The following is a 24,495-nucleotide window of genomic DNA, read 5'->3' as shown; positions in this document are numbered from 1 at the left end:
AATAGCCAGAATTGCTGCTTTTTGTTTATTTGCCACCAAAAAAAGGGAATAAAAAGCATTTAAAAAAGCGCTATGTACCCCAAAATGAAAACCACAAGGCGTCACACTTGCAGGGGAGGGCTGGCAGCCTTAGTCCTGGGGGGCAAATGCAGTCAAGTGGCCCATTTTAGCCCCGCCCATTATTAAAAGCCACTCCTACATATAATAGGCCACTCCCAACACACACTGTACCGCTGACATTCTATAGTTGTGGCCTGTCTCTACACATCATACGGAGAGGGGAGACCTGTCCTGGCTGCACTGCCTGCTTCACATTATACAATAAACAGCAGGCTACAGCCAGGAAGCTCCTCCCTCCCCAGATCCTGGGCTTGTGGTTCCCCCAACTATCTGCCACCCGCCCGTGGCCTGCTGCCCCCTTTCGTCGTCCTCACCCAGCTTTGAATCCTTCTCCTGCAAATGGCAGGAGAAGGACCCGGAGCATCTCCTCTCCTACATAGCACCACATACAATTTACATCCAGTGATGTCACCTTTGTTGTAGACGTTCTCTTTCTTTATCTTCTCCATTCAGACCAGACCGCCATGATGATTTTTCTGCCATCTCCCGTCTCTGCAGAGATTTAAAAAAACAGACATTAGTTTCCCACATTTCCATCATCTTCTGAACACCCTTTCCTGCCACCCCCAATACTATACTGCAGAAACAGTCCCCCTGGAAATACTACTACCACACAGGTAGTGCCCCCAATACTGTGCCCGCTGTGCCCCCAATATTATACTGCAGAAACAGTCCCCCTGGAAATACTGCTACCACACAGATAGTGCCCCCTTAAATAATTATTGGCACACAGTGCTCTAAAAAATAACTGCGCCCAGACACTAACAGTATAAAGATAATGTCCCCCAAAAATAATTGTGCTAAGCTGATACTATGCCAGGGTGCCCCCAAAGTAACAATGCTCCCCAGAATCCCACCAATAGAAATAATTCTCTGCCAGAGCACACTTAGTAATAATAATGCCCCTATAGTGCCCTAGTAATCATGTTCCTCATAGCCTGCCCAGTAGTAGTAAAGCTTGCATAATACCCCCTAGTAGTACTAATTCTTCCTATAATATGACAGTACATGAAATACCCCTGCTTAGTGCCAGCGGTTGAGCTAATGTCCCCATAATGTATGCCAGTATAAAATACCCCTGTAAATGCCCTCATAGTGCTCCTCTCCCCCTTCCCCATAGTGTCCCCCATAATATGCCAGACAAAAAAAATGCCCCTTCTTAGTGCCCCCAGCAAATACCCCTATAGTGCTCCTCTCCCCCACAATGTGCCAGTAAAAAATGCCCCTTCTTAGTGCCACCATATGCCCCAATAAAGCTCCACTCTCCCATAGTGCCGCTCTCCCCTATAGTGCCTCCCATAATGTGCCAGTAAAAAATGCCCCCTTAGTGCCACCAAATGCCATAGTGCCCCCCATAATGTGCCAATACAAAAGGCCCCTTTAGAGCCCCCACTTCCCCATAGTGACCCCAAATAATGCCCCTATAATAACACCAGATGGCCCATAGTGCCCCATAATGTGGCAATAATATAAAAAATACCCTTTGGTGCCCCCAGATACCCCCATAGTGCTCCTCTCCCCCATGGTGCCCCCCATAATGTGCCAGTAAGAAATGCCCCCATAGTGCCAGCTCCCCCCATAGTGCCAGCCCACCTATAGTGCCAGCTCCCTCATAGCCATAGTGCCAGCTCCCCCCCATAGTGACAGCTCCCTCATAGCCATAGTGCCAGCTCCCCCATAGTGCCAGCCCACCTATAGTGCCAGCTCCCACTATAGTGCAAGCTCCCCCCCATAGTGCCAGCTCCCTCATAGCCATAGTGCCAGCTCCCCCCCCATAGTGACAGCTCCCCGTGCAAAGAAGAAAAAAACTAAACACTAATACTTACCTCCATCAGCAGCGATGAGATGCAGGCCTCTTCCGGCCTGTGTCCCTGCTGTGTGCTGCCCGGCTCAGGCGGCGCGATGACAATGACATCATCGCGCTGCCTGAGCCGGCCTCTGATAGGCTGCAGGCATTAGTGCCTGCGGCCTATCAGAAGAACAGGGGAGGGACATGCCTCTCCCTCCCCTGCCCCACAGCACAGCCATCTGTATCGCTGTCCTGGGGACGGCAATACAGATGAATATGGAGATGAGCGCTTCCACAATGGAAACGCTCATCTCCTACTGCCCGCCGCAATGACATCCAGGGCTGCGCTGCCTGTGGTGATCGGCGGTTCAGCCCTGAGAAATAAAAAATAAATACATTTTTTTTTGTTAAAGATGGGCGGCCCAGCGGCCGTTTTTTTAGGGCGGCCTGGGGGGCAATTGCCTCCCTGCCCCCCCCGTCCAGCCCGCCCCTGCGTCACACAAAAATCGAGCCCTCATACAGCTCCGTTCTATTTTACATTAGTGAGCTAAGCTGCAATACCAGGCAAAGCCCATGGACAGACAAAACCTTTTCTGGTAAAAAAAGCATGTGGTTCTTTCTAGTCCTAGAGAATTGCTGCTTTCATAGAACACTGTTCATAGTGGTGGCTGAGCTGTGTAACATTGTTTAAGGCAGTGTTAATTGATGTTGGGGGGGGGGCTTTTTTAATGTTCATCCTGTTAGTAACATTCCCTAGAAACTGCCCTGGTTCTGCCCAATTCACAGTAGTTAGGCCAAGATATGTGCCACCTTTACAAATTTTATGTCCAGATATGCCCCCTTCACAATTGTTATGCCCAGATATGTGCTCCCTTTACTATAATCATGCCCAGATGTGCCCTCTTTGCAAGAAGTAAAAAAACAAACAGCAAATACTCACCTAGTTCCTCCCATGATCTGCGCTCCCCAACAGGCAGGATACACATGGCACTGCAGGGGTGTGCGTGAGGACCAGAGCCTGAACCGCTCCTCCTGCGTCCAATGGACGAGAGCGGGACTGTGGGACAGCCACTCTAATCTAGGACTATCCTGCCACATCTGGGACAGTTGGGAGGTAGGTAGGCCCTACAGTACTTTTTTCCTCGCTTGGTGTTTTGAAAACGTGCAGACTTTTTTCGCATGCCCATTTTCACTAGAAATTCTGGATGCGGGTTCTGTATGGACAGGACACAGTTCGGGAGCCCTGCTGAGGCACACAACAGGCCACTTCAGAGCTATTTTTCTAATAGAAATGTACAAATTCAGTACCTAAAGTACAAATATTTGCGTGACTTTTTTTTTACAAAACGATGTGCAACATTCGGTAAATATGTAGCCCAAAAACTGCCTTCAAATCGCACTGACTGATCACAAGCACAGTCTTGTCAGGTTCAGCGGTCGCAATTACACAGTATAACAGCCGTCATTCCCAGGCGACGCCTGAGCAGCGAATAACGCCGCTCATTGGCTGCTTCCACCCCGAGCCCCGCCCATCGTATGATCCTCGACTCACGCGCTCCCTAGCTGTGAGGACGTGTTCCCGCCTCTCCTCATCGCCAGAGGTAGGAGGCGGTGCTCGCTGTCCTGGTGCTGACCCCGCCTATTTAGTAGTTCCAGTCGCCTGTGCTTCCTGACAGCCTTGTGGAACGAGAGGCGCCGCCATGAGGAAGGTTGTGGTTGTCACTGGAGCCAACAGGTGAGGGAAGCGCTGCACTGGACTGTGTGGAGAGGAAGGTTTAGTCGCCTGTGAATGAGAATCCGGCGTGTGTGCGGCCCTCTGGCTGGATGCCTTTGCGTCACTGGTCCAAAAACCTATGTAAATGGTGCAATCACTGCTGTCAGGAAAGACCTTGTCTATCTAGCTTTGAACGGGTTGTTCACCATTTTGGGGTGTTTGGGCAGACCTGCTGCTGGGGCCCCCAACTATCATGAGAATGCCGTGGAGAGTGTGTGAGAGGTCTCCTATTGTGAGGGCTGTACTCAAGGGTAATGTCACAGAAATGTATCGGGCAAAGGCATTTCCCCCACCTGAACAAGTTGCTGGTGTGACACAGATCCACATCATTCTGATGCCCCACCTCAACTGTACTGAAGGCATTATGTGAGTACAGCTCATTTTAGCAGAAGTCTGGCAGTCGTTTAGAACGCTGTGGATCTGTGTCATAGGAGCAGCATTCAGCAGGGGTAATACCTTTGCTGTATGGAGCGTACTTCTCGTACTGGATACGTTTGTGTGAATGGAGTAGTGGTCACTTGCACACAGCCGCTCATGTCCTGGGGCACTTTGGGATCTCCTTTCTTATCAATGGTCATTTTGAATTGGGGGGGGGAGCGCAGCCTCAGGGCCGGTGCAAGGATTTTTGCCAACACAAGCGAAGCTACATTTTGGCGCCCCCCCCCCCCCCCTCGCAGCTCACCTGGCTCTGGTCCTGTCTTTAGCAGCTGGCTTCTCCTCTGTGTGGTCCTGGTATCTTCTCTCTGCTTCACACAATCGCTGGTTTGAGGACCGTATTTTTCGCCCTCTAAGACACACCTAGGTTTTAGAGGAGGATAATAAGAAAATAATATTTTCCATTACACCTCAGGTCAGACCAGCAATCAGACCCCAATGTTAATCAGACCTCAGATCAGCCCCCCATGTCAGCCATCATGCCGCCATGTCAGCCATCATGCCGCCATGTCAGCCATTAGCCCCCATCCATCATGCCCCATGTAAGCCATCATGCCCCCATGTCAGCCATCAGCCCCCATGTCACATTTCTCCCCCTTCATGTCAAATCACCCCCCTATGTCACATCAGCCCTCCATGTAACATTTCTCCCCCTACATGTCACATTTTTCCGCCCTCCCCCAGGGTGCGCCCTAAGGCAGCTGCTTGGTCTGCCTTATGGTAGCACCGGCCCTGAGCAGCCTGGTTTGAAATTGTTTGGTAGTAGCCAAGGATCGACCGATTATCGGTTTTACCGATATTATCGCCCGATATTCAGGATTTTGAATGTTATTGGCATCTATTTTGCAGCTGTACCGATAACGAATCGGGAACAAGGATCGGGCTGCTGTCAGCGCTCTCCGTGTTCCCTGAGCAGCACAGGGGAGAATGAAGCAGTCCTCCTCTCCCCTGTGCCGCTGCCACCAATGAGAGGAGGGAGGACAAGGGAAGGGGCTGTGGCCACTGAGCCACCAATGAAGATACCTCTCATTAATTCATATACAGGAGGCGGGGGCTGGCTGCAGAATCACATAGCCGGCTCCCGACCTCTATGAGTGTTAGCTGCAATATGCGGTAGTTAACCCCTCAGGTGCCACACCTGAGGGGTTAACTGCAGCAGATCGCAGCTCCCTGTCATAGAGGTCGGGAGCCGGCTATGTGATTCTGCAGCCAGCTCCCGCCTCCTGTATATGAATTAATAAAGGAGGTATCCAGTATTACTCATTGGTGGCAATGGCCACAGGGTCCCCTCTCCCTCCTCCTCCTCATTGGCAGTTCCCATTGGAGCCCAAGCAGTGTAAGCCTGGGGCTCCGATTGGTTACCATGGCAGCCAGGATGCTACTGAAGCCCTGGCTGCCATAGTTGGCTCCCTGCTGCTGTGTGCACAAAGCACAGAGCAGCAGGGACTGTTCAAAGTCCTATTCACCCTGACAGAGATCTATCAGGGTGAATAGGACAAGGGTTCAAAGTCTCATATTTCACTAACTTGTTACAAAAAATAAAAGCTTCCATGCACTCACTATGCCCATCACGAAATACCTTGGGGTGTCTTCTTTCCAAAATGGGGTCACTTGTGGGGTAGTTATACTGCCCTGGCATTTTAGGGGCCCTAATGCGTGAGAAGTAGTTTGAAATCCAAATGTGTTAAAAATGCCCTGTGAAATCCTAAAGGTGCTCTTTAGCATGTGGGCCTCTTTGCCCACCTAGGCTGCAAAAAAGTGTCACATGTGGTATCGCCGTACTCGGAAGTAGGGCAATGTGTTTTGGGGTATATTTTTACATATACCCATGCTGGGTGAGAGAAATATTGCTCTAAAAGTCAACTTTTCCCATTTTCTTTATACAAAGTTGTCATAATAGAGAGATATTTCTCTCACCCAGCATGGGTATATGTAAAGACACCCCAAAACACATTGCCCAACTTCTCCTGAGTACGGAGATACCACATGTGTGACACTTTTTTGCAGCCTAGTTGCGCAAAGGGACCCAAATTCCTTTTAGGAGGGCATTTTTAGACATTTGGATCCCAGACTTCTTCTCACGCTTTAGGGCCCCTAAAATGCCAGGGCAGTATAAATACCCCACATGTGACCCCATTTTGGAAAGACACACCAAGGTATTTAATGAGGGGCATGGCGAGTTCATAGATTTGTATTTATTTTTTTGGCACAAGTTAGCGGAAATAGATTTTCATTTTTTTTTTCTCTCACAAAGTCTCCCTTTCCGCTAACTTGGGACAAAAGTTCAATCTTTCATGGACTCAATATGCCCCTCAGCGAATACCTTGGGGTGTCTCCTTTCCGAAATGGGGTCACATGTGGGGTATTTATACTGCCCTGGCATTTTAGGGGCCCTAAAGCGTGCGAAGAAGTCTGGACTATAAATGTCTAAAAAATGTTACGCATTTGGATTCCGTGAGGGGTATGGTGAGTTCATGTGAGATTTTATTTTTTGTCACAAGTTAGTGGAATATGAGACTTTGTAAGAATAAATAAATAAAATAAAATCAATTTCCGCTAACTTGTGCCCAAAAAATGTCTGAATGGAGCCTGACAGGGGGTGATCAGGGAGTCTATATGGGGTGATCACCACCCTGTCATTGATCACCCCCCTGTAAGTCTCCATTCTGACGTCCGTATGTGTTTTGCGGATCCGATCCGCGGATCTGTAAAACGCATACGGATGTCTGAATGGAGCCTTACAGGGGGGTGATCAATGACAGGGGGGTGATCAGGGGTTAATAAGTGACAGGGGGGTGGGGGGGTGGTGTAAGTGTGGTGTGGTGCTTGGTGCTACTTATTACAGAGCTGCCTGTGTCCTCTGGTGGTCGATCAAAGCAAAAGGGACCACCAGAGGACCAGGTAGCAGGTATATTAGACGCTGTTATCAAAACGGCGTCTAATATACCTTTTAGGGGTTAAAAAAATCGAATATACAGCTTGCCAGTGAACAATCGCTGCTGGCAGGCTGTAGATCCACTTGCTTACCTGCAGTTCCTGTGAACGCGCGTGCCTGTGTGCGCGCGCGCGTTCACAGGAAGTCTCGCGAGATGACACGTAGATGCGTGACTGTGCCTGAGTGAGCTGCCTCCGGAACGCGATCCTGCGTTAGGTGGTCCGGAGGCGGTTAAGTGTGTGACTTAACCACTTTGCTACCAGCACCATACATGTACGGCGATGAGCAAACATGGTGCTCGCATGTGCAGCGAACGTCATGGCCGGCGGGTTTCTGCTGTTTCAAACAGCAGAGACCTGTAGCTAATTACTGCGACCAGCATTAATGCTGATCACGGTAATTAAAGGGAACCTGTCACCGGGATATTGGGTATAGAGCTGAGGACATGGGTTGCTAGATGGCAGCTAACGCATCCGCAATACCCAGTCCCCATAGCTCTTTGTGCTTTTATTGTGTAAAAAAAAAACGATTTGATACATATGCAAATTAACATAAGTCATATCTTGCTTGTGTGACCAGAGAAGAGTCAGATTTTCAAACTCTGACTCCTTTCAGGTTAATTTGCATATGTATCAAATCGGTTTTTATACACAATAAAAGCACACAGAGCTATGGGAATTGGATATTGCGGATGTACTAGTGGCCATATAGCAACCCATGTCCTCAGCTCTATACCCAAAATCCCGATGACAGGTTCCCTTTAACCACTTCAACCCCCCTAGCTGAAACACCCTTAATGACCAGGCCACTTTTTACACTTCTGCACTACACTACTTTCACCGTTTATTGCTCGGTCATGCAACTTACCACCCAAATTAATTTTACCTCCTTTTCTTCTCACTAATAGAGCTTTCATTTGGTGGTATTTCATTGCTGCTGAATTTTTTTTTTTTGTTATTACCGTATTTTTCGCCGTATAAGACTCACTCTCCCCCCCCCCCCCCCAAAAGTGGGGGGGAAATAGCAGTGCGTCTTATACGCCGAATGTTGCCTAGTTTTCAATGATACACCCGCCGCGATGCCGTGCGGCGGGTGTATCAGCTGTGAGGGAGGAGGGGCTGGGGGCTGCATCTGCATTTATAATGGCAGCGGGGCCCGTGCAGTGACTGTATTCTACTACACGGTAGGGATCGACCGATTATCGGATTTACCGATATTATCGGCCGATATTCAGGATTTTGAACGCTATCGGTATCGGCATTTATTTTGCCGATATTCCGATAGCGTATGGGGAACACAGATCGCGCTGCTGACAGCGCTCTCCGTGTTCCCTCAGCAGCAGCACAGGGGAGAAGGAGCAGTGTCTCCTTCCCCTGTGCTGCTGCTGCTGCCGCCATTGAAAGGACAGGGGACAAGAGGAGGGGAGGAGCTATGGCCACTGCGCCACCAATGAAGCTTAATCTCTCATTTATTCATATACAGGAGGCGGGAGCTGCAGGATCACATAGCCGGCTCCCGGCCTCTATGAGCTGTAGCTGCGATCTGCGGTAGTTAACTCCTCAGGTGCCGCGGATCGCAGCTACTGCTCATAGAGGTCGGGAGCCGGCTATGTGATCCTTCAGCCAGCTCCCGCCTCCTGTATATGAATAAATTAGAGATTAAGCTTCATTGGTGGCGCAGTGCGCCCCTCCAAGCCCCCCAGTATTAGACATTTGGTGGCGCAGTGCGCCCCCCCTCCCCCCCAGTATTAAGCATTGGTGGCGCAGTGCGCCCGCCCCAGTATTAAGCAGTGGTGGTGCATAGGGCCCCCCCACCCCAGTCGCAGTGCGCCCCCCCACAGGATCTCCTCCTCCCCTGCTCCTCCGATCGGAACCCCAGCAGTGTAATGCTGAGGCTCCGATCGGTTACCATGGCAGCCAGGACGCTATTGAAGCCCTGGCTGTCATAGTAAGCTCCTGCTGCTGTGTGCACAAAGCACACAACAGCAGGGACAGCGTGAGCTCCTATTCACCCTGATAGATCTCTATCAGGGTGAATAGGACAAGGGTTCTAGTCCCTAAGGGGGCTAAAAGTTAGTTAAAAAGAAAAAAAAATATAAAGTTACAAAAATAAAAACACCAAAATATTAAATATAAATGAAAAAGAAAGATTTACAACAAAAAAAATACACATTAACAATAAACATTAATTTTCAGCAGATTTGTGGGAAATCTATATTTTTTTTTTTCAAAAATGAAAATTCCCAGAATATCGGTATAAATTATCGGCTATCGGCCTAAAATCTCACAAATTATCGGTATCGGCCCTAAAAAATCAATATCGGTCGATCCCTACTACATGGGCCCCGCTTACTGTATAATCATATCCCTAATAGTCAATTGTGTGCATGTAAAAGCATAATGAGCGATAATGATGTAATGATGAGCGCTTTTACTTACAATTAGAAGCGCTCGCCGTTTGGAGCAGAGAGGAGGGAGGAGGCAGGCCGGGATGACGGGCGCTGGCAGTGTGAGTCATACGTCACGCGCCTGCGCCGCCCACTTTATGAATGAAGCAGGCAGTGTGGGCGCATGACGGATGACTCACACTGCCAGCGCCCGTCCTCCCGGCCTGCCTCCTCCCTCCTCTCTGCTCCGAACGGCGAGCGCTTCTAATTGTAAGTAATAGCGCTCATCATTTTCGCTCATTATGCTTTTACATGCACACAATTAACTATTAGTGATATGATTATACAGTAAGCGGGGCCCGTGTAGTAGAATAGTCACTGCACGGGCCCTGCTGTCATTATAAATGCAGATGCGACCCCCACCCCCATTATAAAAGCAAATGCGACCCCCACACTTATGGAGGGGATCTGTGGATGACACATAGCATAAGATGCTATATATGTCATCCACAGATCCCCCCCCCCCCATAACTGTCATACACAGATCCCCATAAGTGTCATCCAGAGAGGATCCCCCATAAGTGTCATCCAGAGAGGATCCCCCATAAGTGTCATCCAGAGAGGATCCCCCATAAGTGTCATCCAGAGAGGATCCCCCATAAGTGTCATCCAGAGAGGATCCCCCATAAGTGTCATCCAGAGAGGATCCCCCATAAGTGTCATCCAGAGAGGATCCCCCATAAGTGTCATCCAGAGAGGATCCCCCATAAGTGTCATCCAGAGAGGATCCCCCATAAGTGTCATCCAGAGAGGATCCCCCATAAGTGTCATCCAGAGAGGATCCCCCATAAGTGTCATCCAGAGAGGATCCCCCATAAGTGTCATCCAGAGAGGATCCCCCATAAGTGTCATCCAGAGAGGATCCCCCATAAGTGTCATCCAGAGAGGATCCCCCATAAGTGTCATCCAGAGAGGATCCCCCATAAGTGTCATCCAGAGAGGATCCCCCATAAGTGTCATCCAGAGAGGATCCCCCATAAGTGTCATCCAGAGAGGATCCCCCATAAGTGTCATCCAGAGAGGATCCCCCATAAGTGTCATCCAGAGAGGATCCCCCATAAGTGTCATCCAGAGAGGATCCCCCATAAGTGTCATCCAGAGAGGATCCCCCATAAGTGTCATCCAGAGAGGATCCCCCATAAGTGTCATCCAGAGAGGATCCCCCATAAGTGTCATCCAGAGAGGATCCCCCATAAGTGTCATCCAGAGAGGATCCCCCATAAGTGTCATCCAGAGAGGATCCCCCATAAGTGTCATCCAGAGAGGATCCCCCATAAGTGTCATCCAGAGAGGATCCCCCATAACAGTGCATCACCCACAGATCCCCCATAACAGTGCCACCCACAGATCCCCCATAACAGTGCGTCACCCACAGACCACAATTAGTTCAAAAGTGCACCTTTTGGTTCAAAATATTTTTTTCTTATTTTCCTCCTCAAAAACCTAGGTGCGTCCTATGGGCCGGTGCGTCTTATAGGGCGAAAAATACGGTAATCGAAATTTAACGATTTTTTTAGCGAAAAATTACATTTTTCACGTTCAGTTGTAAAATTTTGCAAAAAAACGACATCCATATTTACATTTTTCGCTAAATTTATTGTTCTACATGTCTTCGCTAAAAAAAAAAATGGGCAAAAAAATGGTTTGGGTAAAAGTTATAGCGTTTACAAACTATGGTACAAAAATGTGAATTTCCGCTTTTTGAAGCAGCTCTGACTTTCTGAGCACCTGTCATGTTTCCTGAGGTTCTACAACGCCCAGACAGTACAAACACCCCACAAATGACCCCATTTCGGAAAGTAGACACCCTAAGGTATTCGCTGATGGGCATAGTGAGTTCATAGAACTTTTTTATTTTTTGTACAAGTTAGTGGAAAATTATGATTTATTTATTTATTTATTTTTTCTTACAAAGTCTCATATTCCACTAACTTGTGACAAAAAATAAAAACTTCCATTAACTCACTATGCCCATCACAAAATACCTTGGGGTGTCTTCTTTCCAAAATGGGGTCACTTGTGGGGTAGTTATACTGCCCTGGCATTTTAGGGGCCCAGATGCGTGAGAAGAAGTTTGAAATCAAAATCTGTAAAAAAATGACCTGTGAAATCCGAAAGGTGCTCTTTGGAATGTGTGCTCCTTTGCCCACCTAGGCTGCAATAAAGTGTCACACATGTGGTATCGCCGTACTCAGGAGAAGTTGGGGAATGTGTTTTAGGGTGTCATTTTACATATACCCATGCTGGGTGAGAGAAATATCTTGGCAAAATACATCATTTCCCTTCTTTTTTATTTTTATATACAAAGTTGGCATTTGACCAAGATATTTCTCTCACCCAGCATGGGTATATGTAAAATGACACCCCAAAACACATTCCCCAACTTCTCCTGAGTACGGCAATACCACATGTGTGACACTTTTTTGCAGCCTAGATGCGCAAAGGTGCCCATATTCCTTTTAGGAGGGCATTTTTAGACATTTGGATCCCAGACTTCTTCTCACGCTTTAGGGCCCCTAAAAAGCCAGGGCAGTATAAATACCCCACATGTGACCCTACATTGGAAAGAAGACATCCCTAGGTATTCAATGAGGGGCCTGGCGAGTTCATAGAAATTTCTTTTTTTTTGGCATAAGTTAGCGGAAATTTGATTATTATTTTTTTTTCCACAAAGTCTCACTTTCCGCTAACTTGGGACAAAAATGTCAATCTTTCATGGACTCAATATGCCCCTCAGCGAATATCTTGGGGTGTCTTCTTTCCAAAATGGGGTCATTTGTGGGGTGTTTGTACTGCCCTGGCATTTGAGGGTCTCCGCAATCATTACATGTATGGCCAGCATTAGGAGTTTCTGCTATTCTCCTTATATTGAGCATACAGCCTCTGGGCTGAAAGAAAAAAATGAACGGCACAAATTTCTTCATTCGCATCGATCAAAAAAAGGAGGGGAAAGGCCTCTGCCAGGACATAGGAGCTCCGCCCCAACATCCATACCCACTTAGCTCGTATGCCCTGGCAAACCAGATTTCTCCATTCACATCAATCGATGTGGATGAATAAATCATTGCCGGGATTTTTTTTTTATATACAAAGTGTTTGCCAAAGCATATGAAGACCGCCACCTCCTCAGCTCATATGCCTCGGCAAACGTATCTTTTACTGCAGAGGAGAAATCTCGTCTTGCAGCGCCGCATACACCGACTTGTGTGTAATCTGACAGCAGCGCAATGCTTCTGTCAGAATGCACGTCAGTGCTGCAGCTAGTTGATCGGTTGGTCCACCTGGAAGCTAAAAAAAAAAAAAAAAACAGGCCGCAACCCAATAATTTTATTAACTTTATAATAACTTTTGAACAGAACATATAAACTTTAACTTTTTGAACTGAACGTTAACCTTTTTGCTTACTGGTGATTTATTTTTATTTTTATTTTTTTACCTTTTTATAGGACAAACCTCTCCTTCCCCATGGGACAATGTGCAAAGCGCAAATCGCCCAAAGATGTGGCGATGTGCGTTATGCACTTTGTTCCAGGTGAAAGGAGAGGTTTGCAGCAGCTGTGTGTGAATGGGCCCTAATAGCCCTGTGTGCCTGTCCTGGTGAGATGTGATCCCTATGCTAGGTGTACCAGTGTGTGGTACTTCTGGAAACACTCCCCTAAGCATAGGGCAGGGTGGTCAGGGCAGTCAGGACAGAAATAGCGGGTGTCACGCCTTATTCCACTCCTGCTACAGACACGACATCTTTTTCGGGGTGACGGTTGGGTTGAGGTACCGGCAACGACACTGGGGAAATGTTGCTCGTGTAGACGGCTAACTACACTGGTGGATGGGGCCACAGAACCTCCTGGATACAGGAGGTTCTCGATGATCTCTTCCTGAAATTTGAGGAAGGATCCTGTTCTCCCAGCCTTACTGTAGAGAACAAAACTATTATACAGAGCCAATTGAATTAAATATACAGACACCTTCTTATACCAGTGTCTGGTTCTGCGGGAAACTAAATACGGAGACAACATCTGGTCATTGAAGTCCACCCCTCCCATGTGGAGGTTATAGTCGTGGACTGAGAGGGGCTTTTCAATGACTCTGGTTGCTCGCTCAATTTGGATTGTCGTGTCTGCGTGAATGGAGGAGAGCATGTAAATGTCACGCTTGTCTCTCCATTTCACCGTGAGCAGTTCTTCGTTACACAAGGCAGCCCTCTCCCCCCCTTGCAAGACTGGTGGTAACGAGCCGTTGGGGGAAGCCCGCGCGACTAGTTCGCGCGGTGCCATAGCAGCCAATCTGTTCTAGGAACAAATGCCTGAAGAGGGCCACACTTGTGTAGAAATTGTCCACATAAAGATGGTACCCCTTGCCAAATAAGCTTGACACCAAGTCCCAGACTGTCTTCCCACTGCTCCCCAGGTAGTCAGGGCAACCGACTGGCTCCAGGGTCTGATATTTTCCCTCATAGATCCGAAATTTGTGGGTATAGCCTGTGGCCCTTTCACAGAGCTTATACAATTTGACCCCATACCGGGCGCGCTTGCTTGGGATGTAAATTTGTTTGAAGCCAAGGCGCCCGGTAAAATGTATTAGGTACTCGTCTACGCAGATGTTTTGCTCTGGGGTATACAAATCTGCAAATTTCAGGTTGAAGTGGTCTATGAGGGGCCGAATTTTGTGGAGCCGGTCAAAAGCTGGGTGGCCTCTGAGACGGGAGGTGGTGTTGTCGCTAAAGTGCAGGAAACGCAGGATGGCCTCATATCGTGCCCTGGACACGTGAGCAGAAAACATGGGCATGTGATGAATTGGGTTCGTGGACCAATATGACCGCAATTCATGCTTTTTGGTTAGACCCATGTTGAGGAAAAGGCCCAGAAAAGTTTTAATTTCGGAAACTTGGACTGGTTTCCACCGGAAAGGCTGGGCATAAGAGCTTCCCGGGTTGGCGGTTATAAATTGTGTGGCATACCGGTTTGTTTCTGCCACGACTATGTCAAAGATCTCCGCAGTCAAGAACAGCTCAAAAAATCCCAGGGCCGAACCGATCTGAGCTGTCTCAACCCGAACTCCAGACTGGGCGGTGAAAGGGGGAACTAATGGTGCGGCTGAAGTTGGGGACTGCCAATCAGGATTTGCCAGCACCTCAGGGATTCTAGGGGGTCTACGGGCCTGTCTGTGCAGTGGCTGTGACGGGGTAGCTACTGCACGTGCCACCGTACCAGCTTCAACTGCCCTTTTGGTGCTCGCCACTTCACCATGTTGTACGGCAGTGCTGGTACTAGGTCCAGGGAGGGCTGCGCTGCTGGTGTATGCCTCACCACGTAATCAGACAGCGCCAGCCCCACTCTGCTGCCCTTGAAGCGGATCCTGCGCAACCTGTGGTCTAGCAACACGGGGCCGGGTACGCCTGGAGCTATCAGGGACCTCAACCTCCTCGTCCGAACTTTGGGTCAGACTGCCACTGCTTTCTACAGGTTCATATTGTGACCCGCTGGATTCGTCAGATGAGGGTTCCTATTCCTCATCCGACTGGGTCAGAAGCCTGTAGGCCTCTTCAGAAGAATACCCCTTGTTTGACATTTGGGCAACTAAATTTAGGGGTATTCCCTGAGACTACCTAAGAAAAAAAAGCAAGCCTGTCTTACAAATGGGAGTCTAGCGAAGTACCGGAGGCCGCTGCGATTGATAAAAAATATATATCAGATTTTTATTTATTTTTTTATTTATTTATTGCCGCAGCACTTGTAAAGTGATTGTGCAGTGATCAAAAAAAAATATTTTTTTGTCACTCCCGCGGGCGTGGGTGAATGCACGTGTGGGCGACCGATCAGGCTTGATCGGGCAAACACTGCGTTTTGGGTGGAGGGCGAGCTAAGGTGACACTAATACTATTATAGATGACTCATCCGCGCATGACTCTGCCTGCAGCTGCTGACTCCGGACCGCGATCCTGCGTTAGGCGGTCCGGAGGCAGTTAAAGCCTTTAGCTGCCATGTTCAAATGAGGTCACGGCATCTAAAGGGTGAAAAACCCGGAATTCAGGCTTCTTACTAGCATCCTCTGTGGCCAATCAAGATGCCGATAATTGATTGATTTAAAGGGGTATTCCCATCTTGCAAATTCATCCTTACCTGCTGCCAGCTAGCTGTTCACTTCCTGGTTTTCTGCAGCTAAGGCTAGGTGGGCTTAGGATCCATTCACACATCCGTGGTGTGTTGCGGACCCGCAAATTGCGGATCGCAACACACCCGGCTGGCACCCCCTATAGCAGTGATGGTGAACCTTTTAGAAGCCGAGTGCCTAAACTGCAACCCAAAACCCACTTATTGAACGCCAAAGTGCCAACACGGCAATAACCTGAATACCAATGTTGTATATCTTCCATGTACTTTATCATGTAGCTATAACACCCAGCCTACATTCAGTGCACTGCTTGTGCTGTTCATAGTGCGCCCTGCACTGATGAATGGCAGGAAAAGTCTAAGGCATATTGGTACACCATAGACTTTTTCCAGGGGGCAGGTGCCCACAGAGGGCGCTCTGAGTGCCACCTCTGGCACCCGTGCCATAGGTTCGCCATCACTGCCCTATAGAAATGCCTATTCTTGTCCGCAGCTGCGGACAAGAATAGGACATGTTCTATCTTTTGCGGTACTGCGGACCGGAAGATCGGTGCCGCGATCTGCAAATGCGGATGCAGACAGCACACTGTGTGCTGTCCGCATCCATTCGGTCCCCATAGAAAATGAATAGGTCCGCAAAATTGCGAAACGGATGCAGACCCATTTGCGGACGTGTGAATGGACCCTTAGGCTGTTTGAGTGAAGGCTGGTCACGCCTCCTTATGACATCACACTGAGCACTGAGTTCTTACGTGCTAGTTCATGTGAATAGTATGACTCATCAGTCTGGCAGCCTGCAGTATCTGAAGCCCCTCCCCCTGCTGGGGAATCATCAGAGAGCCATGTGAAGTGAGCTCAGTGTACAGGAACATGTTCTGTCCTGCAGTGGTCCATTCACACATCCGTAATTTGGGTCTGCATTCGTTCTGCACTTTGCGGACCCATTCACTTTCAATGGGGCTGGAACGGATGTGAATCTGCATTTCCAGGATCCGCATCTGTTTTTTCAAGATCTGTTTTTTCGGGATCCACAATTCCGTTCCTGAAAAAAATAGAACATGTCCTATTCTTGTCCGCAATTGCGGTCCAGAAAAGGCATTTTCTATTATAGTGTCTGTGATGTGCGGTCCGCAAACTGCGGATCGCACATTGCAGGTGTCCGTGTTTTGCAGATCATACAGACGTGTGAATGGACCCTAATACAGTTTTACACATAGAACCTGTCTTATCTTTTACAAACCCATTCTGTGCAGCTAAACAGTAGTTCACTACTATACATTAGTTCAAAAGCTTGTCAGCCAGTAGCTGTATGAACTGTGCTTTTGATGCCCATAAAACATGACCATCCCCCAACTGACAGATTTTTATCCAATACAGCTCTACTACAGACCTCAGCTGTGTTGGCCCCCCCATATCAAAATTTTTGAACAAAACATATGCAATTGGTTAGATCTTTGTTAGATCAGGTTAGATCAATTGTTTGCGTTAGATCTCATACAGAAGTAGAGATATTAACAGTTATTTGCAGGGGGGGCTAACCCGTCATCAGCCCCCCTTATCATAAAATTGACCAAACAATTAGCTATTTTGGAAGATATTTGTTAGATCAGGTATGATCAACTAATTGTTTTGTTAGATCTCGCATAATTACAGACTTATTAAGTGATTAATGAGGGGGGGCTAGCCCCCCCACATGCAATTTTCAGGTAAAATTTGATGCAGAGTAATAGGCCTTCGTTATATCCGGTAAGATCAAGTGGTTTCAATGTTAGATCTCATATAATTACAGAGATATTTCACATAAAAATACAGATATTAGGTAGTATTAAATAGAGGGGCTAGCCCCCCCCACATGCAATTTTCTGGTAAAATTTGATTCAGACTAATAGATCTGCATTAGATCCGCTAAGATCAAGTGGTTTCAACGTTAGATCTCATATAATTATAGAGATATAAATATTTGGTATTACATAAGGGGGGGCTAGCCCCCCCATATGCAAATTTCTGGTAAAATTTGATGCAGACTAATAGGCCTTCGTTAAATCCGGTAAGATCTAGTGGTTTCAACGTTAGATCTCATATAATTACAGAGATATTATGGATATTTGGTATTACGTCGGGGGGGGGGGGGGGGGGCTAGCCCCCCACATGCAATTTTCAGGTAAAAATTTGATGCAGACTAATAGGCCTTCGTTAGATCCGGTAAGATCAAGTGGTTTTAATGTTAGATCTCATTTAATTACAGAGATATTTCACATAAAAACACAGATATTAGGTAGTATTAAATAGGGGGGCTAGCCCCCCCACATGCAATTCCAGGGCTGTGGAGTCGGTAGATAAATGCTCCGACTCCGACTCCTCAGTTTTTTGTAACTTCCGACTCCCCGACTCCGACTCCTCTGTATTTAATATGCAAATGTATTTTATACATTCCTTGAAGGAAAGAAAGAAGCTCTTCTAGCACAGAGAGGTAGTTGGGCAGAAGCTGCTGCCTTCTCCTTTGTGTGCTGATCTTCTGCTGAAGATAGGGCAGTGGGAGGATCCAAGAAGGGACATTTATTTTAAAACATGATTTCCCTAGAAGAATTCCATAGTCATGTTTAAAGTTTAAGATAACATTCTGAGTTTACACGTTTTATAGCCTTAGCTGAATGACAGCAGTTTTTCCAATGGTTTACAGCAGGGATGTCAAACTCGTGGCCCTCCAGCTGTTGCAAAACTAACACTCCCATCATGCCTGGGCATACTACAGCTATCAGGGAATGATGGGAGTTGTAGTTTTGCAACATCTGGAGGGCCACGAGTTTGACATCCATGGTTTACAGCTTCAGTCTTGAACTATTGACCCTCCATTCCCTTCACTTATACAAGTGTCTCTAGTCCTGCAAAACACATATTTACTTAATCCCTTATCAGTGAGAGGCGAGGCTAACCATGGGCATTGTGTTCCCTGTAACATCAGAACACAACACAATGGAAAGTATATGTATTGCCACTCCTAATTGTGCATTGCGTGCCATATAGTGAAGCATATGAAAAGCATGCTTCTTCACATCACTGAACGCGTTTGTTTTGCGGTTGCGTGAGGCACTGCATTGGCCTTTATTCTTACAGTAGAGAAGTCATTAATTATAACTGTTTATGAATTCGGACATTTAAACTTGCTTTTTTATTTTTTTATTCCAATTTAAATTTAGTAGGAGTCGGTTCATTTTTTGCCGACTCCGACTCCAGGTACCCAAAATTGACTCCGACTCCACAGCCCTGAATTTACTGGTAAAATTTGATTCAGGCTAATAGGCCTTCGTTAGACCCGGTAAGATCAAGTGGTTTTAAGGTTAGATCTCATATAATTACAGAGATATTATGGATATTAGGAATTACATAAGGGGGAGCTAGCCCCCCTATTTAATACTTCCTAATATCTGTGTTTTCATTTGAAAAATCTCTGTAATTATATGAGATCTAACGTTGAAACCACTTCATCTTACCGGATCTAATGCAAATCTATTAGTCTGAATCTAATTTTACCACAAAATTGCATGTGGGGGGCTAGCCCCCACCCTTATGTAATACCAAATATCCATAATATCTCTGTAATTATATGAGTTCTAACGTTGAAACCACTTGATCTTACCGGATCTAACGAAGGCCTATTAGTCTGCATCAAATTTTACCTGAAAATTGCATGTGGGGGGGCTAGCCCCCCCTCATTAATCACTTAATAAGTCTGTAATTATGTGAGATCTAACAAAACAACTAGTTGATCATACCTGATCTAACAAATATCTTCCAAAATAGCTAATTGTTTGGTCAATTTTATGATAAGGGGGGCTGATGACGGGTTAGCCCCCCCTGCAAATAACTGTTAATATCTCTACTTCTGTATGAGATCTAACGCAAACAACAATTGATCTAACCTGATCTAACAAAGATCTAACCAATTGCATATGTTTTGTTCAGAAATTCTGATATGGGGGGGGGGGGGGGGGGGCGGGGGCGCTAACACGGCTGAGGTCTACTACAGCTATGTATAAACCTTAGACCTTTTATCTGTATATATGCATATACAGCTCTGTTTTGTCTTCCCTGAATCTCTTCTCTTACAGCTCTGCTACATCTGTATTATTCACAAATATCTGCATTTTGTTGGAATCCCTTTATATACAGCTCTGCTACATCTGTCTATTTCTCTCTCCCACCACCACTGTGCCTGAACCACCTCCTATACAGCTCTGCTACATCTGTCTTTTCCTCCCCCACCAGCACTGTGGCTGAACTGCTTCACATGCAGCTCTGCTACATATGTATTTCTCTCCACTACCAGCATTGTGTTTGAATTACTTCATATAAAGCTCTGCTACACCGATCTTCCCTGAACCTCTTTATATAGAGCTCAGCTATATCTGTTGTCTGTGCACCCCGCATCACGGACCCATTCACTTCAATGGATCCAGGAGATGCGGTGCACTGAGCGAAACCCTGCGGAAGCTCCTCAGAGTGCTTCCGTGGCGTTTCTGGCCATGCCTACGCATTGCAAAAAAAGTAGTGCTTGCACTACTTTTTTGCGGAACGGATGGATCACGGACCCATTCAAGTGAATGGGTCTGTGTTCTGTCTGCAGCAGCTGCACGGATGTTGCCCATGCATAGGGTACCGCAAATTGTGGGCCCCAATGCATGTAGATGAGCCCTAACGGAGAGATGGCGGGGCATTTATCCGTGTAGAGAAAGCAGAAGGGGGGAATGGGAAATTCTTGCTTTGTAAAGTCTCAAGTACACTCTTTGTGCCGCCATATGGTTTTCTATAGCACCATAATTCAGAAGTATTCTCTCCTAGAACAGTCCATAATGCAATTAGGGGCATGCAGAGGTAGTGTATAGCCCCATAGACTTCTATTAGAGCCATATTGCAGTTCTGTTCTGTGTCCTGCCATATGGTGCCATTATATGGCACTATGATACAGAAGTGCCGCCATATAGTGCAAATATAGGACACTTCTATCCAGCAGTATTCTCCCCTAGAACATGGCACAATGAAAGCAGAGTCATGTGGAGGTGCAGTGTGGCCCTGTTGACTTCTCTTGGGGCCACATTAATATTTCATACAACTTGCAGCTTGTTTGGGGCAATTGGACATCAGCCCATGCTAATGTCAGGAACTCCTGCTAATGTCAAGAAATGCAAAGCAAGGGGCACCTTATCAGAGAAGAAGTGGGGCCAGCTGTTATCTGACCTTTTAGGTTCAAGGTGCCAGTGACAAGGGGACAGAGCACAATAGCGAAGTCTGCTCAGTGAGAGCTGGAGCTGGAGGACGCTGAGCACATTCTGCCACTACACAGCAGAATGTAATCGGACACCTCTCCAGCCCCTCTCTCCCAAGTCTGCACTGCAAACAGAGCATGCGCGGCTCTGTTTCAGAAGAAGCAGCACAAGGCAATAAAGAACAGCCGGCCGTGCGCGTTCATTAACCACCTCAGGACCGCCGTACGCAGGATTGCGTCCTGCCGGCGGTCCTGCTCTTCTGGGTGGACGCATATACACGTCCTCCCGCGAGAGCCGAGATTTCCTGTGAACGCGCGCGCACAGGAACGGAAGGTAAGCGAGTGGATCTCCAGCCTGCCAGCGGCGATCGCTCGCTGGCAGGCTGGAGATCCACTCGCTTACCTTCCGTTCCTGTGAGCGCGCGCGCACAGGCGCGCGCGCTCACAGGAACGGAAGGTAAGCGAGTGGATCTCCAGCCTGCCAGCGGCGATCGCTCGCTGGCAGGCTGGAGATCCGAATTTTTTAACCCCTAACAGGTATATTAGACGCTGTTTTCATAACAGCGTCTAATATACCTCCTACCTGGTCCTCTGGTGGTCCCTTTTGTTAGGATCGACCACCAGAGGACACAGGTAGGTCAGTACAGTCCCACCAAACACCACACTACACCCCCCCGTCACTTATTAACCCCTTATAAACCCCTGATCACCCCATATAAACTCCCTGATCACCCCCCTGTCATTGATCACCGCCCTGTCATTGATCACCCCCCTGTCAGGCTCCGTTCAGACGTCCGCATGATTTTTACGGATCCGATCCATGGATCCGTAAAAATCATGCGGACGTCTGAATGGAGCCTTACAGGGGGGTGATCAATGACAGGCGGGTGATCACCCATATACACTCCCTGATCACCCCCCTGTCATTGATCACCCCCCTGTCAGGCTCCATTCAGACGTCCGCATGATTTTTACGGATCCAATCCATGTATCCATGGATCCGTAAAAATCATGCGGACGTCTGAATGGAGCCTTACAGGGGGGGTGATCAGTGACAGGGGGGTGATTACCCTGATCACCCCCTGTCATTGATAACCCCCCTGTAAGGCTCCATTCAGACGTCCGCATGCGTTCTGTGGATCCGATCCATGTATCCATGGATCCGTAAAAAATCATGCGGATGTCTGAATGGAGCCTTACAGGGGGGGTGATCAGTGACAGGGGGGTGATCACCCTGATTACCCTGATCACCCCCTGTCATTGATCACCCCCCTGTAAGGCTCCATTCAGACGTCCGCATGCGTTCTGTGGATCCGATCCATGTATCCATGGATCCGTAAAAAATCATGCGGATGTCTGAATGGAGCCTTACAGGGGGGGTGATCAATGACAGGGGGGTGATCAGGGAGTCTATATGGGTGATCACCCCCCTGTCATTGATCACCCCCCTGTCATTGATCACTCCCCCCCTGGTAAGGCTCCATTCAGCCATTTTTTTGGCACAAGTTAGCGGACATTTTTTGTTTGTTTTTGTTTTTTCTTACTAAGTCTCATATTCCACTAACTTGTGTCAAAAAATAAAATCTCACATGGACGCACCATACCCCTCACGGAATCCAAATGCGTAAACATTTTTAGACATTTATATTCCAGACTTCTTCTCACGCTTTAGGGCCCCTAAAAAGCCAGGGCAGTACAAACACCCCACATGTGACCCCATTTCGGAAAGAAGACACCCCAAGGTATTCCGTGAGGGGCATATTGAGTCCATGAAAGATTGAAATTTTTGTCCTAAGTTAGCGGAAAGTGAGACTTTGTGAGAAAAAAAACAAAAAAAAATCAATATCCGCTAACTTATGCAAAAAAAAAAAATTCTAGGAACTCGCCATGCCCCTCATTGAATACCTTGGGGTGTCTTCTTTCCAAAGTGGGGTCACATGTGGGGTATTTATACTGCCCTGGCTTTTTAGGGGCCCGAAAGCGTGAGAAGAAGTCTGGGATCCAAATGTCTAAAAATGCCCTCCTAAAAGGAATTTGGGCCCCTTTGCTCATCTAGGCTGCAAAAAAGTGTCACACATCTGGTATCGCCGTACTCAGGAGAAGTTGGGGAATGTGTTTTGGGGTGTCATTTTACATATACCCATGCTGGGTGAGAAAAATATCTTGGTCAAATGCCAACTTTGTATAAAAAAATGGGAAAAGTTGTCTTTTGCCAAGATATTTCTCTCACCCAGCATGGGTATATGTAAAATGACACCCCAAAACACATTCCCCAACTTCTCCTGAGTACGGCGATACCAGATGTGTCACACTTTTTTGCAGCCAAGGTGGGCAAAGGGGCACCTTTCGGATTTCGCAGGCCATTTTTTACACATTTTGATTGCAAGGTACTTCTTACACATTTGGGCCCCTAAATTGCCAGGGCAGTATAACTACGCCACAAGTGACCCCATTTTGGAAAGAAGACACCCCAAGGTATTCCGTGGGGGGCACGGCGAGTTCCTAGAATTTTTTATTTTTTGTCACAATTTAGCGGAAAATGATGATTTTTCATTTTTTTTTCTTTTTTCCTTACAAAGTCTCATATTCCACTAACTTGCGACAAAAATTAAAAATTCTAGGAACTCGCCATGCCCCTCACGGAATACCTTAGGGTGTCTTCTTTCCAAAATGGGGTCACTTGTGGCGTAGTTATACTGCCCTGGCAATTTAGGGGCCCAAATGTGTGAGAAGAACTTTGCAATCAAAATGTGTAAAAAATGCCCTGCAAAATCCGAAAGGTGCACTTTGGAATATGTGCCCCTTTGCCCACCTTGGCAGCAAAAAAGTGTCACACATCTGGTATCGCCGTACTCCGGAGAAGTTGGGGAATGTGTTTTGGGGTGTCATTTTACATATACCCATGCTGGGTGAGAAAAATATCTTGGTCAAATGCCAACTTTGTATAAAAAAATGGGAAAAGTTGTCTTTTCCCAAGATATTTCTCTCACCCAGCATGGTTATATGTAAAATGACACCCCAAAACACATTCCCCAACTTCTCCTGAGTACGGCGATACCAGATGTGTGACACTTTTTTGATGCCAAGGTGGGCAAAGGGGCACATATTCCAAAGTGCACCTTTCGGATTTCACCGGTCATTTTTTACAGATTTTGATTGCAAAGTTCTTCTCACACATTTGGGCCCCTAAATTGCCAGGGCAGTATAACTACGCCACAAGTGACCCCATTTTGGAAAGAAGACACCCCAAGGTATTCTGTGAGGGGCATGGTGAGTTCCTAGAATTTTTTATTTTTTGTCGCAAGTTAGTGGAATATGAGACTTTGTAAGAAAAAATAAAATCATCATCATTTTCCGCTAACTTGTGACAAAAAATAAAAAGTTCTATGAACTCACTATGCCCATCAGCGAATACCTTAGGGTGTCTACTTTCCGAAATGGGGTCATTTGTGGGGTTTTTCTACTGTTTGGGCATTGTAGAACCTCAGGAAACATGACAGGTGCTCAGAAAATCAGAGCCGTTTCAAAAAGCGGAAATTCACATTTTTGTACCATAGTTTGTAAATGCTATAACTTTTACCCAAACCATTTTTTTTTTTTGCCCAAACATTTTTTTTTTTTAT

General features: G+C 47.1%; 1 protein-coding gene across 2 annotated transcripts in view; it reads left to right on the top strand.

The window, feature by feature from the left end:
- Positions 1–3,497: 3,497 nt before the first annotated feature.
- HSD17B7 (hydroxysteroid 17-beta dehydrogenase 7) overlaps positions 3,498–24,495 on the top strand; it is a 221,178-nt gene continuing 200,180 nt past the window's right edge. The window contains exon 1 of one of the 2 annotated variants that reach the window (XM_044301943.1): positions 3,498–3,644. In XM_044301943.1, the coding sequence (XP_044157878.1) occupies positions 3,610–3,644 (35 nt within the window). In that variant the 5' untranslated portion in view covers positions 3,498–3,609. The remainder of the gene's footprint in view (positions 3,645–24,495) is intronic. The other variant, XM_044301942.1, reaches the window with a different exon arrangement.

Source organism: Bufo gargarizans, chromosome 7, assembly GCF_014858855.1.
Source record: "Bufo gargarizans isolate SCDJY-AF-19 chromosome 7, ASM1485885v1, whole genome shotgun sequence".
Lineage (NCBI taxonomy): Eukaryota > Metazoa > Chordata > Amphibia > Anura > Bufonidae > Bufo > Bufo gargarizans.
This window is presented reverse-complemented; position numbering and strand designations above follow the sequence as displayed.